At 42.6% G+C, this 26855-nt stretch overlaps 1 protein-coding gene across 9 annotated transcripts in view; it reads left to right on the forward strand.

Moving 5' to 3' along the window:
* Positions 1-26855, forward strand: part of HHAT (hedgehog acyltransferase) — a 352024-nt gene that overhangs the window by 73057 nt on the left and 252112 nt on the right. For 7 of the 9 annotated variants that reach the window (XM_011938280.1, XM_011938271.1, XM_011938263.1 and 4 more), the window contains 3 exons: positions 3767-3961; positions 8056-8271; positions 21827-21998. In XM_011938280.1, coding sequence (XP_011793670.1) covers positions 3767-3961; positions 8056-8271; positions 21827-21998 — 583 coding nt within the window. The remainder of the gene's footprint in view (positions 1-3766; positions 3962-8055; positions 8272-21826; positions 21999-26855) is intronic. The other 2 variants (XM_011938304.1, XM_011938312.1) reach the window with 2 other exon arrangements.

Raw genomic sequence — 26855 nt, forward strand, 5'->3', positions numbered from 1 at the left:
AAATGGCTAACAAGCTGTGGTATATCCACATCATGGAACACTACTCAGCGATGAAAAGGAGGAAACCATTGATACAGCAACTTGAAGGAATCTGTAGGAAATTACGCTGAGTGAAAAAAGCCAATCTTTGAAATGGAGAAGAGGTTATTGGTTGTCAGGATTAGGGATGGGGGTGATGAGGGGAGTGGGAAGGAGGTGAATGTGGTATAAAATGGCAACATGAGGAATCCTTGTGGTGATGGAGCTGTTCTGCATTTTTGCTGTGGTAGATACCAAACCTATACGTGTGATAAAATTGTATAGAACTAAACACACACATAAATGAATACAAGTGAAACTAGGGAAATCTGAATAAGTTTGGTGCATTGCAGTAACATCAATATCCTGGTTATGATATTTGTGGTTTTAAACAATGTGCCATAGGAAGAAACTGGGTAAAGTGTACAAGGGATATCTCTTGTATGTATATGTGAATACAACTATCTCAATAAAAATCTGAGAACATTATATAAAAGTTGTATGCAATTGGAATCTAAATTTATAAATCAGAAACCTCACAATCCAACATTAAGGCCATGTTTTACTTATACACTTGATGTGATCAATGTGATTCTTTGTGTCTTCTTTCAAGTAACAAGTAATTCCCAATCATATTCATGATTTGAACCTTGTAATTTAAATGAATTGGGCTATTTTGGTGTTTAGGTGTGTTTTTCAACTTGAGTTTGATGTACAGTACGTGTATGACCAAATCTTGTATGTCTGCTCTTATTACCTTGAGAACTTGGGAAAAAAAATCTGAAAGCCTTTCTAGTGTTGAGTCAGAAGTGTTGTTTTGGAACAAAATGCAAAACATTTTATTTTTTTATTTTTGAAAAGTTAAAAAAAAATTCTGGCCTGGTTGATGTCAGAGGCTTAATACTGATAGTTAAGCATTTTTACTTAAGAGAGAAAAAAGGTTGATAAACACATACACACATTTGGAGTAGAGATGGATGGGACAGGGCTAGCCTTAGGCCTTTGCTTATGAAACTGGCCTTTGAAATGCTTAGAAAAAGCTCTTCTGCTGCCCAGAGGAGCAGGCTGTCCATGCTGCTGCTCACCCTGCTGGGCCATGTCACCCGTTAATCCTGGAACCCTCTTCATAGTGCTTGAGATCTAGGTATGTGCATGGGAAGGATTGTGGTCGGGCAGCTGTGCCCTAAGGGCTACATCTATAATGGGGACTGCCCTGCCATGATGCCAGTTGGATTGCAAGGCATGGGAGGCTGATTCTGCTCTAGCAGGATTTTATTTACTTCTTTGTTACTTATTTTGAGATGGAGTTTCACTCTTGTCTCCCAGGCTAGAGTGCAATGGTGCGATCTTGGCTCACTGTAACCTCTGCCTCCCAGGTTCAAGTGATTCTCCTCTTGCAGGATTTTAATGGTGTTTTGAGGATAGGATTCATTCCAATGGCATTTTTATAGACAAAGTATGAAAATCAACATTGTAGTGGGATTCTAATCTATACAACAGTTTTGTGTAGCTGATTCTTTTTGCGTTATTCACATCTTTTCATGGCCTGTGCATCATGAATGTATATAGTAGAGTTGCTTGTACCTGGGGAGAATCAGTGCGTAATCCTAAGATGGGTAGAGAACATGAGGCTCACGTGAGAGCGTGTCCTGTGATGTCTTAGACCAGTATTAAGTGTCGTCTGCCTGTACCGTTTGGCAGTGGGGAAACAGTGGGGGATGAATATGGGACCAATTTGTCTGCCTCAAGGTGGCTTTGGAGACCACTGTTAAATTCATCGTAGAGTCTCTCCAGTAAATGGGGTTTGCACAGCACTGTGAAGTATTTCCTGAAGGTTCTTACAGCATTTTCCAAGTTGAAGCAGCTTCAGACTGTGGTAAGTTCCCAGATGAATCCTAGCAAACAGGCTTTTTCCAAAGGGATCAAATAGCACTTAATAAAAACATAACTGTGTCTATGTATATAGCCACACATGCACGAAAAAGAATTCCATTGGTAAATGCTGTAGGTCATGTTGGAAAAGAACCTCTTTTTTTCATTTGTTAAAACTACTTCTTCAAATAGTCTTTGGCGACGTATTCCTTATAATTGGACTCTGCCCAGAGGTGAGGGTTTGAAGCAAATTTATGTGGCTGTTTTCTGTGGGTAGTAGGATGGAAAAATAGTAAAACTGAACTTGACATTTCTCTGGTTTTCCTGGAACTTAAAAATGGCTGACCTAGTCTCATATTTAAAATGTTCTCTCTTGAACTAGAGTATAGGTTTGGGAAAGAATAGTAGGTAGGCAATATTTTGAAAGTGTTAGCATCAAAGCATGGGATTTGCAATTTACACTCTACACCTATCTTGCCGTGAAAAGTCTTTGGCTCCACAAGAAGACTTAAATTCAGGCACTTCTCACTTTTCAGTTCAGTGTGTTCCTGGGGTCCACATTTTAAAATGCATACCTGTGAGACATCACATTTCCCTATGGGAATAACAACTGTATTTGTAGAGTCCTTCCTGTGTATACACCCCATGAAGGAGATACTGTTATTATTTCAGTTTTGTTTTGTTTTGTTTTTGAGATGGAGTCTTGCTCTGTTGCCTAGGCTGGAGTGCAATGGTGCGATCTCAGCTCACAGCAACCTCTGCCTACCGGGTTCCAGGGATTCTCCTGCCTCAGCCTCCTGGGTAGTTGGGATTGCAGTCACCTACCACACCTGGCTAATTTTTGTATTTTTAGTAGAGATGGGGTTTATGCCATGTTGGTCAGGCTGGTCTCAAACTCCTGACCTTAAGTGATGCGCCTGTCTTGGCCTCCCAAAGTGCTGGGATATTACAGTTTTATATATGAAGAAATTAATCCACAGAGATGGAGTCATTTACCTCAGGTTACACAGGTAGTTATGAGACACAAGCATTTGAATTTAGGCAGTTAGACTTCAAAGCTTGAATCATTGAACCACAATGATATCTTGCGTCTCAAAGTTAAAACATTATAGTTTTTAAATAAGGATTTCCCCATCAGATCTGATCAAAGTTATATCATGAAGCAAAGACATGTTAATTCATCTACTTATTCAATGTGATAACTATAAATTACTTGATTATTAGATAAAAATCTGTGATTCTCCTAAAATGGGAATAAATGTATCAATAAGGTAGATGATGCAAAGTCTTCAGTAGCTCATAAAGCAGGTAAGATGCAATTTTTCTATGACATAAATTTGACTAATCAATATGCAAAAAATCAAAAATGGAAAAATCCCTACATATTTAAAATCTCTGGCTTAGACTTTGGAAAGTCTTTTGTGGTTTAGATGATCCAGATTTCTTAAGAAGTCTTCCTAGAAATGTGTACTGATACTTCCTCTCACCTTCACTTCTGAAGGATGGTGTATGTAGGATGTGGTCCAGTTGGCAGTTTTCCAGCTGTCTTCTGGCTTCCATTGTGTCTGTTGAAAAGTCAATCCAATATCTTATTGTTGTGTGTCCCAGGGGTCTGGGTGGCTTTGGTTGAAGGCAGGAGAGTGGTTACTTGCTTCTGGGTGGAGCTGATGGGACTCTGGGGGTTAATGTGGAAAGTCCCTCTGAATCTTGTTTGTTTTGTACCAAAATTCCCAGGGCAATGATATTAGAGTTTCTTTATTGGGTAATTAAACGTGATCCTCTTACAGGATCAATTCCATGAGCTCACTTCTCTTTCTTTTCCTCCCTCTCCTCTCCCTCCCTGTCTCTCTCTGGTTGGACCCCACCCTGTCTGCAGCACAGACCCTGGATTCTCATGCTGTATGGGATGTGGGCCTGCTGGTGTGTGCTGGGGACCCCTGGTGTGGCCATGGTTTTGCTCCATACCACCATCTCTTTCTGCGTGGCCCAGTTCCGGTCTCAGCTCCTGTCGTGGCTCTGTTCTCTCCTCCTGCTCTCCACACTGAGGCTGCAGGGTGTGGAGGAAGTTAAGGTAAGTGTCTTCCTGTTACCATCGGGAATCCGGAGAAGGCCCCTTTGGCTTTGCCTTGATCCCAGTAGACACCTTGGTTTTCAGACGAGATGATTGTAGAACTGTGATGGGGCTCCCCATAGTGGCCATACGGGGTTGCTACATGTGAACCCTACTGGTGCGTTCTACAGTCCTGTCATTCCTGGCTGTGTTTTAGCCCTGTGAGATTACCCAGGGCTGGCCCTGTACCATCTCTCAGAGTTTGGGTAGGCATGTGGAGTGCCAGATGTCACAGGGCCAGAGGGCTAGGAACAAAGAGAGAAGAAACAAACAGATGATTTACTAAAAATCATCTGGAGAGTGCCCTACAATTTATAGGGAATGTACACATCACTCAACTCATCTGATGACCACAGTGGCTCTGTGGTGGTAAGTCAGGTCTTTTTCTTCTTCCTAGTTGATTGAACAGATTCATTTATTCATTTATTGAAATGGAGTCTTGCTCTGTCACCCAGGCTGAAGTGCAGTGGCACGATCTTGGTTCACTGCAACCTCCGCCTCCTGGGTTCAAGCGATTCTCATGCCTCAGTCAACCGAGTAGCTGGGACTACAGGTACCTGCCACCATACCCAGTTTATTTTTGTATTTTTAGTAGAGATGGGGTTTCACCATGTTGGTCGGGCTGGCCTGAAACTCCTGGCTTCATGTGATCTGCCCGCCTTGGCCTCCCAAAGTGCTGGGATTACAGGTGTGAGCCATTGTGCCTGGTCAGGAACAGATTTATTATCTACTCATGTGACCCAGTGGAAGCTCTTTCAATTTAGATAGTGAAAACAAAGGGGTGTCTCCAAAGGGCACAGACCAAGCTTTCATTTTTGTAAACCCAGAGGCATTTTGACAGACTCAGTCACCTATCGGTTGTTTGTGCTAATAGAGGAGGACACTGGGCTCAAACCACACTTCTTTATAGCTTTTGTTTGCATTGTTAAAATTTTATAGGCACTTACCTTTTAGCTTTATTTTTTTCTTAGTCACAATAACAGTGCATTTTTATTTTATGATTGCACATCAGACTTGGCCCAGAGGATGGTGGATGACAGAGGGACTGCCTTCCGAGTTGAGGAGTTTGCTGTGCCTTGCTGAGGCGATTGCACCCATCAGCAAATTCTTCTTGCACTGCATTTTCTGATTTCTGTTGTGTGTTCTCTGATCATCTCCTGGGCAGTGGGTAGCATCTCCTGGACAGCTCCGGACTATCTGGTTCTGTCTTTGGTAGCTGGAATAACCTAGCCCTGCTTGTGCAAATGAAGCTTAGGCCCCTCAGGCTATCTCAGGCCTGTGTGAGGTTCCTTCTTTCACTTGTCTGTTGAATACACCCTTTACATGTGCAAGTTGGAGCTGCCAAGGTCTGTGGCTGCAGGGGAGAAAAGGGAGAGTCTGTGTGGAACTCTCAACCATCCAGAAGTGGGAGCTTTCTTTTAAGGTAGAAATGCATGGCAAGAAGAACACAAGTCCAAGGCCCCAGCTCCAGGATCTGGTCCTGGGCACTCGGCTTCAGAGCCCTTCACCTTTGGGGTCAGTCGACTCTGAGAATAGCCAGCCTGAGAGATGCACAGCTTGGAAAACACTGGGGGTCATGTGCCTAGGGCAGGACCATTAATGTTTCCCACCTTCATCGACCTTCTCCTTCCTAGCCCGGTTCCCAAACACTGTCCAACTGGCAGGAGCTGTTTTTTTGAGTCAGGCCAATCTGCTTACCTTTCCCTTTACACATTTACATATGCTTACACTGTCTATTGGAACCAACCTTCCCATCATCCCTGTCCACCTGATTCTCTTTCAAAGTACGGCTTAGACCTCAGGCTCTAAAGGTAAGTAATAAAAGAGGGCCACAGAAAAAGCAGATCATTTAGTATCACATACTGCTCTGAGAGCTGCTGGCTCTTACAAACCGGGGACACAATAAAACAGTAGCATGTAAGTGACCAGGTGTCGCATAGAGCTTTGGGGACACTGCACACACCTATCCCTCTAACCCCCTAGGATCTCCATAGGCACATTTAAAATCTTGGGCAGTGTTGGATATTGTTTCTTCAATCACTGTGGGACTGGAACTCCTGTGGTATCTATATTTTTGTTCATTCATTCAGTCACTCATTCATTGATCCAGGTGACTGCACTTAGCATTCATGTGCCCTGCATCGACACAGTAATGGGAAGGAACATGATGGGAAATGTGAGATGGATGACCTGGTTTCTAGTCTTTTCTAATCCCCATCTCTTCCTACTCTGAAGCTGGAGCAGTCATTTAGCCTCTGAGCCTCAATCTCATCATTTGGAAAATGGAAGTAATAAATCCTCTTCCTTTCTCATGGGATTGTTCTGATAGTCAAACAAGATTATCTATCTATGTTAAGTGATTTTGTGAAAATTGTAGCATTTTGAAAGTTGAAGTGTTTTTTGCTGTTTTTAGTCTACCTTAATTTTTCTCACTCTCATTAATGATGTGGGGCTAATATTTTAAGCACATATGTCAGAATCTGGACTTATGAGAGTATATCAGATAATCACTCCATTTTAACAAAAGATACTTCCCAGAGTGATTAACTAGGCAACCATTTAAGCAAATGTGCTTAAAAACAGATTTACAGTAAAAATGAAAACAAGTTCAGGCCAGGCGCGGTGGCTCAAGCCTGTAATCCCAGCACTTTGGGAGGCTGAGATGGGTGGATCACGAGGTCAGGAGATCGAGACCATCCTGGCTAACACGGTGAAACCCCATCTCTACTAAAAATACAAAAAACTAGCCGGGCGAGGTGGCGGGCGCCTGTAGTCCCAGCTACTCCGGAGGCTGAGGCAGGAGAATGGCGTGAACCCGGGAGGCGGAGCTTGCAGTGAGCTGAGATCCGGCCACTGCACTCCAGCCCGGGCGACAGAGCAAGACTCCGTCTCAAAAAAAAAAAAAAAAAAAAAAACAAGTTCATACTTAACTTTTTGGGGACCTGGCAAGTGTAAAAACAGAATCTAATTCCATTTATCATTTCTTTGGGGACAGTTAGCATCAGTTATGGATGTTGGAGGTGAATAAATATTCATTTGTTCTGTATGTTTTACAGTGATTTGAAAAACATTGAGGAAGGAGATCATATGATTAGAAACTAGCTGGGTTTCCATGCTTTTGCACATGTGGTTCTCCTGATATGATTATCCTCTTTCCCCTTGGTGGCTGTTAAAGTCTTGTACAAGAAGTAGAAACTCTGTTCAGTGGTTGGTTTTTCTGTGTACAGCTTTAAGAGACCCTGATGGATCCAATTAATTACTTTCTCCTTTGACCCAAGTTATATTTCTTCTATGTATTTCCATAAATAGTTTTTCTCACTGAATGTATTTTTAGAAAACATCGAAAATATAGAAATTAGAAAATACTTCATGATTTTACTCCCTGATATTAACTTTCCTTCTCATCTTTTGTTCCACGCATATTTTTGCACAGGTTATTTCTTGTTTCATGCTGTATTGTAATTGCATGTTTACACATTTATGTCCTGTATGAGAATTTAACATATTGAGGGCAGGGACTGTTTTTTTAATTTTTATTTTTTAATATTTGTCTGTAAAGCTTATTTGACAGATGCTACTCAACTAAATGTAGAGCCAAACTGATAACAAAAGAGACAAAAGAAAAATACATTGAAGACAGAAATCCCATGGGACATTTTAAGCCCCTCTTTGTTATCTGAATAGTTGAAGAAGCTGTCAGAGTATCCACTGGATGTAGCTAATCTGCACTTTATGCGCTGGGTATCTGATACATGCATATCTGGGAAAACTTTCATTATGTTGTGTCAGTCCTAATGCTAAGTTTACATTAGAGACATTCTTTTTCCTACTGCTCATTAACTGCCTTGCTTTGATTACCAATGAGATTTACCTGGTGTTCATTGGTTTTCGACACCCCTTTATGGCACAGCTGCTCTACCTGAAAAAGAGGTCGCCTTCCCAGAGCCCCCTAGGATTCTCAGATGAAGGTGGCCCTCCTGGCCAGCACCTGCAGTGGGACTGGACAGTGTCGCTGCTGGCCACTCAGAGGTGGTTCTCTCCTTTTGATTTTGTAGAGAAGGTGGTACAAGACAGAAAACGAGTACTACCTGCTGCAGTTCACGCTGACTGTTCGCTGCCTCTACTACACCAGCTTCAGCCTGGAGCTCTGCTGGCAGCAGCTGCCTGCTGTGTCGACCTCCTACTCCTTTCCCTGGATGCTGGCCTATGTCTTTTATTATCCAGTCTTCCACAATGGGCCCATCCTCAGCTTCCCGGAGTTCATCAAACAGGTAGAGCCTGCTGGGGATGGGATTGGGATTCTATAGATTAAGCTTTTGTCACTGTTGCTGTGGGCTTCTCTGACTCTTGAGTCATTTCATTCAGAGGTGCCCAACGATTTACAACATACACTATTAGTTCTCATGAGGTTTTATGGAATAGATGAAATACATATGAGAAATGAGCCTTTAAAGTTTGACCCATCAGATATGTTAGCTCTAGGGGGTCCCACCTTGATTTTCAGTGAACTCTGGCAACCAGGATTAATGAGTGGGGCACAACGAGGAGTTTGGGAGTTGGTATCCAATGTGGCGAAGTCCCAAGGAAAGAAAAAAATTTGATTATGCTGCTATTACTTGAAGGAATAGAAAAGGAAACTGTCTAAGCTGTTGCTTGGCAAATAATATGTTTCCTTTTATATTTACAAGCTGCTTAAGAAATAGTCCTGCCATAGCCTGGGAGCTGTTCAGGGTGACCTAGATGTGAGAACAGAGTGGAGTTGAAGTAAGTTCGAAGGCAATGGTGTGTATTCAGGACTGGATTCCCCTTTGTGCCCAGGCCCCTGCCTGCCTTCCTTCGATGGCATCCTTGTCTGAAATGCCATGTTAAACTACCTTTTTTGTTCCCCCCTACTTCACTTTTCCCCCTTGCTTACAACTTTCTTTTTTTTCTGCCTCCTCAACCTACATCTAGTTTCATGGAACATAATTGCTAAGTTAATTCACATAAGGAATTAGTAATTGACAATGCCTAAAACAGTGTTTCTCAAGGGATATTCTACTCCCACCACTAAAACAAAACAATCCTCATAGAGGAGAGAATAACATGTACATGCATACACACACATGCATGCACACGCACAACACACACCCACACATATGCACACACCTGGAAGTGCAGGGCAAGCAGCAGTGTTGCACATTTCTGGGCAGCAACATGAAAGATGCTCCCTGAAAAAGAAGAGAGGGTTCTTAGAAATCATATTTTGTCCTAAAAGTTCCACTGAATTATGCATTGTATTAAAGAATATATTCTTGCATTATAACAATAACATAATGTTCTAACATTTCCAGTGAAAGTATGTAACTTTTTATATCTCTAGAAATCTGTAAGTGAAATTGATATTCTAGACAGATATGTTTAGTCTGTGGTTTCTCATACCTTGGTTTGGGATTGTTCTTTTGTCATGAAGGAATTTAAAATCTGCGTTTAAAATTGTGTTTAAAATTATTGTGTAGAAGAGATGGTTTAATGATGGCAGCTGATCTTCTAACTCAATGATTTGCAAAGTGTAGTTCCCGGACCAGCAGCATCAGTATCACCAGAGAACTTGTTAGAAATACAAATTCTCAGGTCCTCTGCAACCTCCTGAATCAGAACCTCTAGGGTTAGAACCCAGGAAGGTGATTTAACAGGCCCTTCAGGAGGAGGGTGGGAATAAAGGTAGGGTGGGCACAGCATAGGGTGGGTTCCTCTCTTTTACAATCTCCTTACCTTTGTGAATATTTGAATTATTCCCAGTTTGCCAGCCAATAACTTTTGGACCAAACATCCACACACAGACACCCCTCTTGTGAGGATGGCTGGTAATTTTCAGAGAAACATAAACTAAACCCATTAGGAGGAAAGATTATTTTCTCAACTTCCTCTTATGTATAAGCTTTGCCCTGTATGCTCTGCACTTTATTATTATGCAAAATATTTGTTCCTGTTATTTCTCATCTTTTTCTTCTTTTTTTGAGACAGTGTTACTCTGTCACCCAGGCTGGAGTGCAGTGGTGCAATCTCAGCTTACTGCAACGTCTACCTCCTGGGTTCAAGTGATTCCCGTGTCTCAGCCTCCTGAGTAGCTGGATTACAGGCATGCGCCAGCAAGTCCAGCTAATTTTTTGTATTTTTAGTAGAGACTGGGTTTTGCTATGTTTCCCAGGCTTATCTCTAACTCCTGAGGTCAGGCAGTCTGCCCTCAGCCTCCCAAAGTGCTAGGATTATAGGCTTGAGCCACCATGCCCGGCCCCCCTTTTCAAATTGTGCCTTTTAGGGTCTAGTAAGAATATTAGAGGCCTCTAGTAGGGTCCTGTGTCACACAGAGGCATGCTTTAAGATTATTTCCCACCTAAATCCTTAGCCAAGGGCTCTCATTCTCTTGAGTCTCAGTCTGGGTAAGTGAAGGGGCAGGTTGCTTCCTATAGGGGCCAGGTATAGACACTCTGGGTTTCATCCATGTCTTTTCCTCCCTCTCTCTCGCTCTCTTTTTTTTAACCCGTTCCAAAACAATAGCAATTGCTGACAGCAGGGAACTTGAAAGGGCAAATTAAAACCTCTATGTTTGGGGGAGTATTCATAGAACAGTCATTCTAGAAAAGGATAAATGTTCAGTAAGATATAGGGCAAATTTAAAAAGCCAGGAGGTTTCTGCACTTGCTGAAAGTGGCTGTGGGAAACTTCCCTTCTGTGGGGAAGGAGGCTCTAAAGGGGGAGGGGGTTAAACCAAAAAGTTTATCTTGTAGTGAAAGGATTCTTTCAGAGAAGCCAAGAAGGAAAAGGCTGGGAGGTGGGGAAAGAAAGCTAGTTGGAAGACCTTGTAAGTTAGATTTGCTCTGAATGAATGCTTGAATGAATGCATGCATGAAATGCCTTTAACTATAAGGATTGGAAATATTGAAATGCATGGTTCTTAGACTGGCAGGTCAATGCTTAAAAATAACGTAGAGCAGGAGAATGACGCTGCACCACCAGGGGGCAGCAGTGCCCCATCGTGGAAACCAACCCCAGCGGGAAATCTTCACCCAGTATCTGCAAACTCCTAAAGATCAAATGACAATGTTAGTTTTAGGCATACCCCTGGAGAACGTATCTTCCACCCAATTTACATACACAAAATGAGGGAGGTATAGAAGAGGTGTCTTCTGCAATGTAAAGCATGTGATTGCATCATTAGTCACAAACAGGTAAAAATTTGCCTCAGCGCCTTAACTTGAAGGCTATTTCTGGTGGCATTTAGAGTTTTAGGAACATGGGCCCGATTTGTTTTTCTCTCATGTTTCTGTGGCACTCGGATACCAAGTCAGCGGTGAGGCAGGGATCCTGAGGGACTTAGGGAAGGGAAGGACATGGTGTTTACTTGCTTAGCCTGGAGCCTGGGGCCAGTACGTCTTGAAGAGGTTGACTGGTGTGGTGTAGGCACTGGGGAGAAGAGCAGCCTTAGTGTGGTAGGCCAGGGACTCTTCCTTGCCAGGCACTGTGCTCTCCCACCTTAGAGAAGCCAGTGGTCAAATAGGGAATTTGGCATGGAGGTTAAGAGCAAAGGTCCTGGAGCCCACCCTCCAGGGTTCGAATCCCTGCTCTGCTTTGGCTTGAGAGTGCTTGCTGAGTTATTTACCTTATTTATGCCTCAGTCTTCTCATCAGTGAAATGGGAAGAATAATAGTGCCTCCCTCAGGATTGCTGTGAGAATTAAATAATTGTGTATAGGTAATGTGGTTTGACAGGTTAATACTATAAAGTGTTAATTCTTACTCTTATTATTATTATTATTATTTGAGACAGAGTCTGGCTTAGTTACCCAGGCTGGAGTGCAGTGGCACAACTTCAGTTTTCCGCAACCTCCAGCTCCTAGTATCAAGTGATTCTCGTGCCTCAGCCTCCCAAGTAGCTGGAATTATAAGTGTGCACCAACACACCCAGCTCATTTTTGTATTTTTAGTAGAGATGGTTTCATCATGTTGGCCAGGCTGATCTCAAACTCCCGACTTCAGGTGATCCGCCTATCTCGGCCTCCTAAAGCGCTGGGGTTACAGATGTGAGCCACCATGCTCGGTCTCTTACTTTTATTATTGTGATTATTGGCCAGAAAGCATGCGGTAGGGTAGTTTAGGTCAGAAGTGAGACCCTGGGTATCCAGTCTGGTAGGCAGGCACAGCAGCAGGGGACACTGGGCCATGGCCATGCTTGGGCTCAGAAGAGGCCAGTGTGCTGGTTCCATCTATTTGAAGAGAGACCCAGGCAATTGCTGCGGGAAAGGGATGGGGGCAGTCCCAGAGTTGCTGGGACTGGCAAGAGCTGTGTAAGGCAGTCAGTGTCCCAGAAGCTTTGTTTAGTATTTGGCATGGGCTCCTGGAATCATGTATTTGGCACTTGGAATCATGCTAATTGTAATAAAATATACTAGCTGATCATTTAGTCTGAGCCAGGCTTTATACAATTCTAACTTCAAATTTTTGAGATGGTCTCACTCTGACACCCACGTTGGAGTGCAATGGTGCAATCATAGCTCACTGTAGCTTTGGCCTCCCGAGCTCAAGTGATCCTCCCACCTCAGCCTCCTGAGTAGCTGGGACTATAGGTATGCATCACCACACTTGGCTAATTTTTAAAAAATACTTTTCTAGAGATGAGATCTTGCTATGTTGCCCAGGCTGGTCTCAAACTCCTGGCCTCAAGTGATCCTCTTGCTTCGGCCTCCCAAAGTGCTGGGGTTATAGGCACATACCATTGTGCATGGCCATTCTAGCTTGTTTAATCCTCACAACCTATGAGAGAGATACTGTCATGACCACTTTATGGACAGGGAAATAGAGACAAAGAGAGGCTATTACAATGCAGATAGGGTGAAGGGAATCAAGACATGAGCCTTGTTACGCTGACTTGGTGTGTGAGAGGAGTTAGAGGGGGATGGAGTGTCACCTGGTGGACATGCAGGTCTGGAGGCTCAAGCTGGCTGGACCAAGTACCAGTCTTGGCGGCAACAACACCTGCAGGCCCCACTTGCTGTTCCAGGAGAGCTCACTGGACATCACTGGCCTTGGTCTGGATGGCTAGGGGGTCGGGAGTAATGTGGGTCTGATTAGGGAATGATTTGTTAGGAGTAGCGGTATGGTCTGTGGCCAGTATAAAGGAATAAAATAACTGCCACAAGGCCTCCTATACCCAAGCAAAGAGAAGCCAATAAGTTAGTGGCCCAGGTGGCCCAGCTGAATATCTGGCTCTGGGGAGGGCTTTTGTTTTGTGCTCACAAACATATGTATTATTCGTGTGTGAAGAAAAAGAACCTTTCAGCTTTGAGAACTGTCATCTTTAATCATCAGAATATATTTGGAAGAGAGAGAAAGGTGTCGCTATTCCTTTTTATGCAATTTGCATGAAATGAGGTTTTAAAATATAATGCATTTTGAAATGCACCTTGCAGATGAGTTAATGTGTATTTTTTAGTGATGCTTGAACTTCACAATTTCCATGGTAGCAGTTTCCAGTGGTCTTAAGGTTGGCAGTCCCCTAGGTTTGAAATGTCTCAAATGAAATACTTTGCATGCAGGCAAGAGAGCCGCCCTGCACATTAGATGGGCTGTTTATGGGCTGTCTGTTCTTCCTGCTGGGTTGAAAAGGGACAAATTTTGGGCTTTTTTTTTTTTTTTTTGAGATGGAGTCTCGCTGTGTGGACCAGGATGGAGTGCAGTGCCGCAACCTCAGCTCACTGCAACCTCCAACTCCTGGGTTCATGCCATTCTCCTGCCTTAGCCTCTCGGGTAGCTGAGACTACAGGTGCCTGCCACCAGGCCCAGCTAATTTTTTTGTGTTTTTTAGTAGAGACGAGGTTTCACTGTGTTAGCCAGGATGGTCTCGATCTTCTGACCTTCTGATCTGCCCTCCTTGGCCTCCCAAAGTGCTGGGATTACAGGCATTTACAGGCATGAGCCACCACGCCCGGCTGGATTTTTTAAACAAAAGACAGTCAATTAGATTGCACATGTAAATGGACTGTAATAATGATATGACTCTAAAGAATGATGAAAAACCTTTTTTTATTTTTTTCAGGTGAAAGCAAATAGAATGAAAGTTGGATTGTTTTTCTTTTGCTATGTTTATTTGTACAATTTTTCTTTTTCTTTTTTTTTTTTTTTTTTTACATGGAGTCTCACTCTGTCGCCCAGGCTAGAGTATAGTGACTCAATCTCGGCTCACTGCAACCTCCACCTCCCAGGTTCAAGTGATTCTCCTGCCTCAGCCTCCTGAGTAGCTGGGATTGCAGGCACATGCCACCACACATGGCTAATTTTTGTATTTTTAGTAGAGACAGGGTTTGACCATTTTGGCCAGGCTGGTCTTGAACTCCTGACCTCAAGTGATCCACCCGCCTTGGCCTCCCAAAGTGCTGCGATTACAGGCATGAGCCACCATGCCTGGCTTATTTGTGCAATTAATAAACATTTCTGTTGCTCAGAGCAAGGAGGCAGTTAGCACCAGAAAGTGAGTGTTGCAGAGAAAAGTCTAACCCTTTTGGTCCTGTAGTGACATGTAATTATGCCTTATTAAACCTGGTAGGGAAGTTTTAGCTTGTGGAAACTAGGGACGTCATTGTTAGGAAGCCAACACCTAACAAAGTGTACCTCATGATTTTTCTTAATTAAGATATTTGTGTCATTTTAGAAACTACGTAGTTTGAGGAGGGAAAGGAAGCCTTTGAATTGATCTTGAAACGTGATTGCCTGGAACTGAGAGGTGATTGGGTGTTAGTGGTATTTTCTTGATTGTCATGGGGGCTGTTGGTTCTGACCTGTTGGCTCCCTTCCAGTCCAGCTGCTATCTCTCCACTCCCTGGGATGGGGCTCCATACCCAACACTGCTTGGAAGCTCGAGGTGCAGTCCTGGCCTTCAGGGGACCTGAGCCTGGGGTAGGTTATGCTGAACAGCCTGTGGGCCATATGCACAGTTGCTTATTTAGAAACTGTAGAAATATGGCTGTGTGAAGATTATCTGCTGTCAACACTGCTTTTGAGGCCATTATCATGTTCAGCTAGAAGACTTGCTTCTCTCCAAGAGTTTGGACAGGTTGGGCACAGTGATTTATAACTGTAATCCCAGTGCTTTGGGAGGCTGAGGTAGGAGGATCACTTGAGGCCAGGAGTTTGAGACCAGCCTGGGCAACATGGTGAAACTCAGCTCTACAAAAAAATAAAAAAATCAGCCAGGCATGGTGGTCCATGCCTGTAGTCCCAGCTACTGGGGAGGCTGAGGCAGGAGGATCACTTGAGCCCAGGAGATCAAGGCTACCATGAGGTAGGGTCACATCATTGTATTCCAGCTTGGGCAATAGAGTGACAGCCTGTGTCATAAAGAAAAGAGTCTGGGTGCCAGGAAAGACCTGTCCGTTGATCTTGAGTGATTTTGCTGCCTCTACATGTCTTAACCTTGGTGTGAACTCCTCTAGCCTCTACAGACTAATGGATAGTATGTGTCTTAGTCCATTCAGACTGCTATAACAAAATATCATAAACTGGATGGCTTCTAAGCATCAAACATTTATTTCTCACAGTTCTAGAGGCTGAGAAGTCCAAGATCAAGACACTGGCAGATTTGCTGTCTGGTAGGGGCCTGCTTCCTGGTTCACAGGCTGGTAATCTGTCACTGTGTGCTTTTGTGGTATAAGGGGTCTAACTCTTCAGCACCTCTTTTGTAAGGGCACTATTTCCAACCATGAAGGATGCTGTCATGACCTAATTACTTCCTAAAGACCCCATCTCCTAGTACCATTACCTTGGGTGTTAGGATTTCAACATAGGAATTTTTGGAAGGATGTAAACATTCAACTTACAACATTCTGCCCCTGCCCCCTGAAAATTCATGTCCTCCTTACATGCAAAATATATTCATTCCATCCTAATAGCCCCAATAATATTAACTTGTTCCAGCACCAGCTCAAGTGTCTGAAATCTAAAGTCTCCTTTAAATATCATCTAAGTCAGATGTGTGTAATACTAAAGGTATGATTCATCCTTACGCAAATGCCCCTTCAGCTGTGAGCCTGCAAAATCAAGCTCTGTGCACCCAAATGCAATGGTGAGACAGGCATAGGATGGACACTCCAATTCCAAAAGGTAGAAATCAGAAAGAAGAAAGGAATAAAAGCTCCCGAGGAAGTCCAAAACCTTAAGGCTCAGGAATCATCATTTTTGGCTCATTACTCTGCCCTCCAGGCCCACTAGGGTGGAGGTTTCACCTTCCAGACACACTGGGGTGCCTTCTGGACACATGGTGGCAGGGAGAGGGGTTGTGGCTCTGCCTTCATGGGGGCTTTGTGCCTCCTGCCGATCGTCCAGGCCAGAATCTTGAGCTGGTGGCTCTACTGGTCTGGGGTCATGAGAGCAGTGCCACCTGCATGGCTCTGCTGGACCCTGCCTGTGTGCAGTTATTTGTCTGGGCCCTATTGCTCTCTAGGCATTGTTAGAAATCTAGGTGGAGGCAGCCACACCCCCTTACAGCTTCGCTGGTTGCAGTGCCAACTATACTGCACTGGGGCCCACAGAAGCCACCCTTGGGGCAGCCAAGGAGTATGGTGATGGGGAGTGGGCAACAGCCCACAGTGTGAGGCAGGGCTGGGCAGTGACATCCCCTCCTTTGCATCTGCAATTGCTCTGTCCCCCAGGCCTTTGCACTCTGGCCTGTGAGGATGGTGGCAGCACAGAGGGTCAAAATAGTCACAATGTTATAATGTTACATTACTTTTTCTCTGACTGAAAAGAACCAATTTTAATTGTAAAACATAACTAAAATCTCACCATCCAAAGATTACCATTGTTGACATTTGGTGTAGATCTTTCCAGCCTTTCATTATTTTATGCACATTGAACAAAAATAGTTTTCATGACTGAATTCCCTTTGGAATCACTCTTCCATTGTCTTGGACAGGAGGTCCTGGCTTCTGTTGAAACAGCTGACTAACCTTATCAGATGGTTGTTTGGCCACATTCTCAATGTTCTCTCCTGAAGAGGCTTTCTCATTCTTTATAGTATGGAAAAGCTGAGAGTTTTCCAGATCTTTAAGTTCTGCTTCCCTTTTGATTAACAATTTTTTCTTTAAATCACTTTTCTCCTCTACTGTTTTACTGTAAACAGTCAAGAGGAGCCAAGCTGCACCTTCAACACTTTGCTTAGAAATGGCTTTAGCTAAATATCCAATTTCATTACTCACAAATTCTGCCTTCCACACAACACTAGGATATGAACACAATTCAGCCAACTTCTTTGCTGGTTCATAACAGGATTGCTTTTCATTCAGTTTTCAATACCATATTTCTCTTGTCTAAGAAATCATCAGATGGCCTTTACTGTGCATATTTCCACCAACATTCTGTTCACTACTGCTTAGCTCTTTAAGAATATTGAGGCTTTCTCTACAGCTCTTCTCCTTTCCTTCTGAGCCCTTGCCAAAATTTCCGTTGAAGGTCCATTTACAGCAATGTAGACTTCTTAAAGTATGCACCTCCAAACTCTTCCAGCCTCTATCCATTACCCCTTCCAAACTAATTGCATATTTTTGGGTATTTGTTACAGCAGCACTCCCACTCTTGGTACTGATTTTCGGCTGTAGTCCATTTGGGCTGCTGTAACAAAATACTATAAACTGGTTGGCTTATAAACAACATAAATGTATTGCTTACAGTTCTAGAGGCTGGGAATTCCATGATCAATGAGCTGGCAGATTCCGTGTCTGGTGAGGGCCTGCTTCCCTGTTCATAGATTGGCACCTTCTCACTGTCTTCACATGGTAGAAGGAACTAGCTAACTCTCTGAGGTTTCCTTGATGAGAGCACTAATCCTAATAATGAAAGCTTTACTCTTATGACCTAATCACTTCTCAAAGGCCCCACATCCTAATACCATCTCCTTGGGGGTTAGGATTTCAACATATGAATTTTAGGGGGGCACAAGCATGCAGACCATAGCAGTGTGTTTGTAATCATTTCTTCTTTTGCTAGTGGTTATTAGGTCAAAATGAATTTGCTTTGGAGAGCTGAAAAAGGGTTGAGAATTAACAAAGAAGAACTCAGTACATAGCTACAAAAAAAAAAACCAAAACAAAACAAAACAAAAAAACCTAAGAGTGAAGGGAGAAGGAGAGGAGAAATAAAAATTAGTCTAGCATAAAACATGGAGAAGAATACTCACTCATAGAGGATGCTGGGCTTCCTGGCAGAAGTTCCGATGCCAGTCATTTGGAGAAGCAGGATGAAGAAATAGAGGGATCTTGAGTACATTTGCCTCACTAACAGAGAGGGTCCAAATATTCACAATATTGTAAGGTCACATTGCTTTTTCTCTGATTTAAAAAAGAACCAATTTGGCTGGGTGCGGTAGCTCACACCTGTAATTCCAGCACTGTGGGAGGCCAAGGTGGGTGGATCACTGGAGGTCAGGAGTTTGAGACCAGCCTGGCCAAGGTGGAGAAATCCTGTCTCTACTGCAAATACAAAAAATAGACAGGTGTGGTGATGGTACGTGCCTGTAATCCCAGCTACTTGGGAGGCTAAGGCACAAGAATTGCCTGAACCTGGGAGGCAGAGGTTGGGGTGAGCTGAGATTGTGCCACTGCACTCCAGCCTGGGTGACAGAGTGAAACTGTGTCTTAAAAAAAAAAAATTTAATTGTCAAAAAATAACTAAACTCTCATCATCCAAAGATTACCACTGTTGACATTTGGTGTATATCTTTCCTGCCTTGGATTATTTTATGCACATTGAATAAAAATAGTTTTCGTGACGATATAATATTGAGGTACACACATGCACTTAACCAACACCCTAGTGTTGGACATTTGGGTTATTTCCTTTTAACTTCTTGTTTATTAACACAAACGTGAATGATCTGGCAGGTAGATGTTTCCACACTGAGGATTTAGTGATTAACTGGCTTGTAACAGATCTGCTGCCATAGACTTTGTAGGGTCTCTCAGAGCGTGCATGCTTGGGGTAAGGATTCAAGTGAAAACCATCCTCAGTTTATGCCCAGAAAGGGGTCTGTCTGGGGTCACTAGTGCATCTTTAATTGCAGTTAGATCTGATCAATACAAGTCTGCAAATACCCAAGGATACCCAGTCTTCCTTCTTGGAGAACTCAAGTTCTGCTTCCTGTCAATACTAACCAGATGAATTCTCCAAAGCAGTTACTGTTGTTTCTTAACAATGCAGATTGGTATGGCTGCATAAAATATCTTCCTGAAGTGAACTGAGGTAAACAAAAGGCAAAAGGGAAATTCCTGTTAGTTTTGCCAATTTTTTCCTTTTTTTTTTTGAGACAGAGTCTCTCTCTGTCACCCAGGGTAGAGTGCAGTGGTATAGTCTAGGCTCATTGCAATCTCTGCCTCCCCAGTTAAAACGATTCTCCTGCCTCAGCCTCTTGGATAGCTGGGATTACAGGTGTGTGCCACCACATTCAGCTAATTTTTGTATTTTTAATAGAGATGGGGTTTCACCATGTCAGCTAGTCTGGTCTCGAACTCCTGACCTCAGGTGATCCACCTGCCTCCGCCTCCCAAAGTACTGGGATTATAGATGTGAGCCACCACCATACCCAGCCTAATTTACATTTTAAAAGTTAAGCCAACAAGCTTTCCTGGGCATAGTTAACCAAGCAGATGGCAAAAGGGAGAAAGCTGTTTGTGCAGAAGATTGTAATGCCAATGAGCCGACCAAAATTTCTTAGCCTGGCTTCTTGTTGTGGGAGGACAGTTTGAGAGACTGGAAGTTTCTAACACTGGAAGTGTTAGAAAATGGAATAAAAATAAATCCCTTGCTGTGTAGCTCTCTCTTCCCCGCTAGGGGCAGTGCCTGCCACTCTCCTGGCTGCAGTGGGACCCACTGCACCCTGACGGTAGAGGAGAGAGAAGCTAAGGAGCTACCTCATGGAATGGGCCTTTGTGTCATGAGCCCTGACAGTCAAATGCCAAAGCAAGCTCATTTCCTCCACCGGCTAATGTGTGCAGATGCAGCTTCGACATTTAGCATTAGTCTGTCCTCTGCATTTCAAGGGAGCTTTCAGTCTAATAAAATCTTGTCATTGTGAGATCCAGAAAACTTACTGCTCTCTCTAGTTTTTCTGTATTTATATTTGTTTAGTGATATAACGCTGAATGAAATTGAATTCACTTCACATTTTCCAGCATGCTTATGCATTCTAGTTATTGTGCATCTCTAAACAACAGGCAGTGAGGTGAGACCACAGAACCAGGCTTTAAAATTTTTCGTCTGTGTTGTCCACATGTATTGAGTATGCCCTCAGTAGCTTCTATCTGTATCTGTGAATAATCAAAACATCCCTCTCTTGCCTTTGGTGTTTGGCTCTGAGCTGTCTGCTAATGCTGCCCTGTAGCTGGTTGTCTGGGACATCACATGGGAAGGATGGGAAGACACACATGGAAGTGGTTAATGATAGATACTACCTATAATACAAGATATCCAGGGCTTCTTGTATGCCAGTCACTGTACTTAGTACTTCACATACTTCATCATATTTAATCATCACAACAATGTTTTTTTACTTTATGTTTGAGGAAACCCAGACTCTGAAAGGTTAAGTCACTTGCTGGGGATCACACAGCTGCATAGTTTGTGGTAGAATTTGATCTTGTTCCTCTGACTCTAAAGTCCATTTTTTAAAGAAGAAAATTCCTTTTCCAATAACATCAAAAAGAACAAAATATTTAGGAACAACTTTAATCAAAGAGGTACAAGACTTGTGCACTGGACACTATACACATTGCTGAAAGAAATTTAAAGAAGACCTGATAAAAGGAAAAACAGCCCGAGTTTATGGAGTGAAAGACTCAATATTGTTTTGATGACAAAACTACCCAAAGTGATTTATTTTACTTTTTCTTTGTTACGGAGTCTCGTTCTGTCGCCCAGGCTAGAGTGCAGTGGTGTGATCTTGGCTCACTGCAACCTCTGTCTCCCGGGTTCAAGCAATTCTCCTGCCTCAGCCTCCTGCGTAGCTGGGATTACAGGCATGTGCCACACCATGCCTGACTAATTTTTGTATTTTTAGTAGAGATGGGGTTTCACCATATTGGCCAGGCTGGTCTCGAACTCCTGACCTCAGGTGATCTGCCCACCTGGGCCTCCCAAAATCCTGGGATTACAGGTGTGAGCCACTGTGAGCCACCGTGACCCACCTTATTTTATGTTTTCTAAAGTCTGTGTTCTTAACTATTATGCTCTGCTGCCTACTAGGCAAGAGACTTGTTCCACATCTTGTCTGCCATGTTTCGAAAACAACTTAGGGTGAAATGACACTCCCACACATCATTTTCCCTTGCTCTCGGCCCCTGTTTTTTTCTCTGTCACTTCTACCAGTCCTGTGTCTCTTTTTGACTGGGCCCTGCGTTTACCAGCCTCAGACATGTGTAGGTGATGGAAGAATTCAGGCAGGGTGGCACCTGTACCTAAAGAAACTCCAAATTCCCAGTGGGGAAAATATACCGTGTGCTGCCCTTCCACTTGGGTTTTCCCAGGGCTGATACTGGAGTGGAGGGATCAGTGCAGAACGTGACTTTGGTTCTTGGCACTAGGCTAGCTTGTTGACCCCCATCCCCCATTCTTATTTTGAGACAGTGTTCAAGCTCAGATATGATTCTTCCACCCAAGAATCTTGAGTGTTCCCAAGACAAGCCAAACCAACCCTCTGTCAGCCGGCATAGCAATAATGTTTGTGGGAAGTTTATGAAAAATCTTATCGAGGGGACTGTTTTAGAAATCAATCACCGTCTAATGACCTCTTTTGTTTCCACTTTAGATGCAGCAGCAGGAGCATGAATCTCTGAAGGCCAACCTGTGTGTCCTGGCCCTGGGGCTGGGCCGCCTCCTTTGCTGGTGGTGGCTGGCCGAGCTGATGGCTCACCTGATGTACATGCATGCCATCTACAGCAGCATTCCCCTCCTGGAGGCTGTCTCTGGTTGGACGCTAGGTAATTGTGGGAATCACTAACAGTGGGATGAGCCCCAATAGTCAGTTAGCATCAGAGTGGAGCTGGAGTAGGGGTGAGGAGGGGGGGTGCAGCTGCCTAGAGCAAACCCTCTTTATTATTATTTTTTAACCTACTCCTCTTGTGGCCAAGATTATGCACGTGAGAAGTGGTTGATGTGGTTGACGTGAGTGACGAAAGTGAGGGCTGTGCTTATAATCTGGGAACCAAGAATGGTGGCATTCTCCTCTGTAATGGGATCCTACTGAGCTTAGCTGGGTCCACATCTTCACAGATGGCCAGCATTGCGTTTATCAGTAGAAAGCAGGAGTTGCTGGGGGCAGCTTTGAGTTCATTCTAAGAGGGAATGCTCCAAGATTGAGTTGTTCCACAGTCTTCCTTGTTCTTTGTGCATAGGGTATAAAAGAATATGAGGCTGGTTGTGGTGGCTCATGCCTGTAATCCAAGCACTTTGGGAGGCTGAAGCGGGTGGATCACTTGAAGTCAGGAGTTTGAGACTAGCCTGGCCAAGATGGTAAAATCATGTCTCTACTAAAAGTACAAAAATTAGCCAGGTGTGGTGAGAGACACCTGTAATCCCAGCTACTCGAGAAACTGAGGCAGGAGAATCACTTGAATCTGGGAGGCGGAGTTTGCAGTAAGCCAAGATCATGCCACCACACTCCAGCCTGGGTGACAAAGCATGACTCTGTCTCAAAAAAGAATGAGTTTGAGGATCACACAGTTGTAGGTTTGAGTTTCAGCTTCACCAATGACTGATGGGTAACCTTGGCAGTTTACTTAACCTCTGAGCTCCAGCACCCTCATCTGTAAAACAGGGAGACTTAGCTTCGTGGAATAATAGGAAGATATTAGGAAGTGCCGCACATTGAGGGTATACCTTGTAAAGTGTCTGGGGGATAGAATAAAGGGTGTGTGTGTATTTCCCTCTGTAGATCCCCTTTTCTTATCTACCATTTCCTGTATGTCTGCCAGGGAGGTGGCATGGAAGTCTTATCTCCTCAGCAGGGCTAGTCTCCAGTATAGGATTTGTCTGTGGAGAAACCACTGTTCTTTATTCCTCTGGCCAAAACAGCAGAGCCCACGCCCTTTTCTGAATAAAATCTCTTCACTTCCTTGTTCTCTCTCCTTTTGAGGACTCCTGCAGTGACTGACTTCTGCCTGTGCGCTGACCTCCAGCCTGTAGCTCCAATAACTGTGTGATCCTCAGGCAGATCAAGCTGTTTCCTGCTGAGGGCAAGAGTACAAGCCCGACTCCCTCCTTATCTGTTTAACATTTCATAGATCTTCCTAAACAAATCTGGATTGTTCTTGCTATCACACGTACTTAATCAGTATGTTTCCAAGGAAGAAACCTTTAAGATGGAAAAAATGCTAAGCTGTTTTAATGATAGTCTCTTTCTTCAAAACAAAATTTTTTATAGTTTGGGGTTGCTTAATATTGTAAGGTTTTAATGATACAGTTAGACAAACAGAATATGATTAAATGATAGCTTATACTAAGTCAGATCCCAGTTGTACGGGATACAAACTAAGGGACTGTTTCAGCATGAGGGTTTTTAAACTACAAGTAATGGAAGACACAATTCAAAATGGTGCTTAAACAATAAGGAAAAGTTATTCCATATAACAATGATACCTAAGTTCAGCGCTAGGGGTAGTAAATTATGTGACTCTGATGTCACCAACACACCTTTTGTATGTCTACCGTTCAGCTTAAACTAACCAGAATCTTAGAAGCCCTTAGTTTGTACTCCTAATCCCGTCAGCCTCTGTCACCCTCTCTGAAAAGGTAACCTGAATATTGTATTTATCCTTTTCTTCTTTTTCGTCGTACTTTTACCACAGTTAAAACCTTAAAATTGCATGTGTTAACACCTCTTCATATGAATAGATTCATACTTGGTATGTATGTTTTATGACTTGATTTTCTTGTTTCACATGTTTTAGAGAAATATTCATGGTAACATTCATGTAACTAGGTACCACTTATTTTCACTGCTGTATAGCATTCCAGTGTATCCATATAGAAGAAGTTATTTGTCCATTCTACATATAGGAGGACATTTGAGTTTTTTTACAGGGTTTTGCTGTTCCATATAATGCCATTTCTGTGTCTCTTGGAGCTCATGTGTAAGGCTTTCCCTGTAGGGCTATAACTTTCAAACTCTTTGGCACATTACCCACAGTAAGAAATACATTTTGTATTACAGGTGTGTGCATGAGTGTATGCATGTCTGTGTGTGTGTGTAAACTCTCACAAAGCCATACTTTACCTTGAACCACCTGCAATGTATACTGGCTGATATTTTCTGTTCCATATTATTCTATTTTAAAATATTCGTTGGAAATCCCTGAATTGGATGAGTCACTATCCAGAGTTTGTCAAACATTGCTCAAATATATCTATATCTATATATCTATATCTAGAAATAAGTATCGTGGGTAGTATATATGTTCAGATTTATAACAAATTATTTTTTAAATTGGCTAAACCAATTTATGCTCTTCTTGGCAGTGTATGAGAGTTTCCATTGCTTGAAATTCTCACCAACACTTGATACTACTCAAAGCAATTTATAGATTTAATACAATCCCTATCAGTGACATTCTTCACAGAAAAAAAAAAACAAAAAACAAAAAACTAAAATTTATGTGGAACCAGAAAAGAACCGGAATAGCCAAAGCAATTCTGAGCAAAAAAAACAAAGCTGGAGTCAGAACACTGCCACACCTCAAAATATACTACAAAGCTGTAGTAACCAAAACATCATGGTACTGGCATAAAAACAGGCACGTAGATCAATATAAAAAAATAGAGAACCCAGAAATTAATTCACGTATCTTTTAATTTTGAAAATCTGGTGGTTGTGAATTTTATCTCATGGTTGTAATTTGCCTTTCCTTGGTTACTAATAAATTTGAGCTTCTTTTCATAGGCTTAAAGGACTTTATTATATCATTTCTTATTTATTTTTGAGACAGTCCCACTCTGTCACCCAGGCTGGAGTATGGGTGATCTCAACTCACTGCAACTTCCACCTCCTGAGTTGAAGCAATTCTTATGCCTCAGCCTTCTAAGTAGCTGAGATTACAGGTGTGCACCACCATACCCAGCTAATTTTTGTATTTTTAGTAGAGACAGGGTTTCACCATGTTGGCCAGGCTGGTCTTGAACTCCTGACCTCAATTGATCTGCCCACTTCAGCTTCCCAAAGTACTGGATTACAGGCATGAGCCACTGCACCCAGCCTGACTTCCATATTTTCTGATGACAGATATGCAGTTTTCTCCTGTAAGTAACGTGTCTTTTATTCCTCTGGCTACTTTCTAAATTAATTTTTTAATCTTTGGTATTCCACAGTTTGATTATGTGTCTGGGCCTCTACTTCATTGGTGTGTATTGAGCTTCTTGAATCTGTAAATTTGTATCCTTAACTAATTTGGAAATTTCCTATTACGATTTTTTCAAATATTGTTTCTGGCACTTTTTTTTTGCACTCTTTCACTTTCCTTTAGGTGCTTCAATAATTTAAATGTTAGAGGTTCTGATATTTTCCCACATGTACCTGAGCCTGTGTTTGGTTTCTTTTCTGTGTTTTTCTCTCTGTACTTCAGATTAGATCATTTGACTCTATCATTATGTTTGTTTATTTTTTTTAAATATCTCTATCATTCCATTAAGGCCAGATAATACTTTTTTACTTATGATATTATATACTTTTATTCTGAAGTTCCATTTAGTTATTTTTTAATTGTTCCTCTTTTTCTGCTGAGAGTTTCTATCTTTCCATTCATTTCAAGAGTGCTTGCCTTTACTTCATGGCACATGGTCATAAAAGCTGTTTTTAAATCTTTATTTGATTATTCCAGCACCTAGGTCTTCTTGGCTTCGGGGTCATTGATTGTCCTTTTTCTTCAGAATTGCTCAACTTTTTTGGTTCTATGTATGTTGAGTGATTTTTGAATTATATTATAGATGTATGAAATAAAATGTGAGACATATTGAATATAATGTAGTGGGACTCTGTATCCTGTTAAAATCCTCCAAAGAATGTTCATTTTTGATTGGCTTGTTTGGCAGTCAATTTATAAAACAAAGCTATTTTTGTAAAGTGCTATTTTTCTTTGAGTATGCTCTACACATTTAGCTCAGGTGGGATCTCAGGACTTGTGTTGGTCTGTGTACCATAATTAGAGTATACCCTTTCCCAGCTATCTCTTCTAAAGGATTCTGCCACTCTTTGGCTATTAGAGACTATTTTACCAGTTCTTCTGGCCAGAAAGATGAACTTCTTTTTGGATTTTAGGCCCAGTGCTCTTGCACTGTTCTGTGCAATGGGGGCCACACTTGGGATAAAGGGGTAAAAATATAACAGAATTAATAAAAGACTCCTGCATGCTATTCAGACTACTGGGGTCCCTTTTACCATTCCTCTGACCAGGGATATGGATTAGCTCTTGGGATTTGTATACCCCGCCACCACAACCATATCTAGTCAATACATCACCATGACTGGGGCTGGCCTCAGGCAATGCCAAGAAAGGAAAAAGAGAAACAAACAGAAAACAAAACAAAACAGGGATTTCATTTTACATTCTCTTTCAGTGACTTATTTTTACTGGTCATCTGATTGGAAAGATGGCTTTCTTTTGGGTTTTGCTCTCCACACCTGTGGCACAGTTTCACCTCTCAGACTGTTGTTGGTTTTCCATGAATCAAAGCTGAGACATAGAGGAGGAGAATTAACAGAAAACTTACCAGTACTGGCTTATTATGAACTCAGTGTTTGTGCTCCTCAAAAATTCATATTTTGAAATCTTAACCCCCCAATGCAA

The sequence above is a fragment of the Colobus angolensis genome, unplaced genomic scaffold (assembly GCF_000951035.1).
Source record: "Colobus angolensis palliatus isolate OR3802 unplaced genomic scaffold, Cang.pa_1.0 Scaffold100, whole genome shotgun sequence".
Classification (NCBI taxonomy): domain Eukaryota; kingdom Metazoa; phylum Chordata; class Mammalia; order Primates; family Cercopithecidae; genus Colobus; species Colobus angolensis.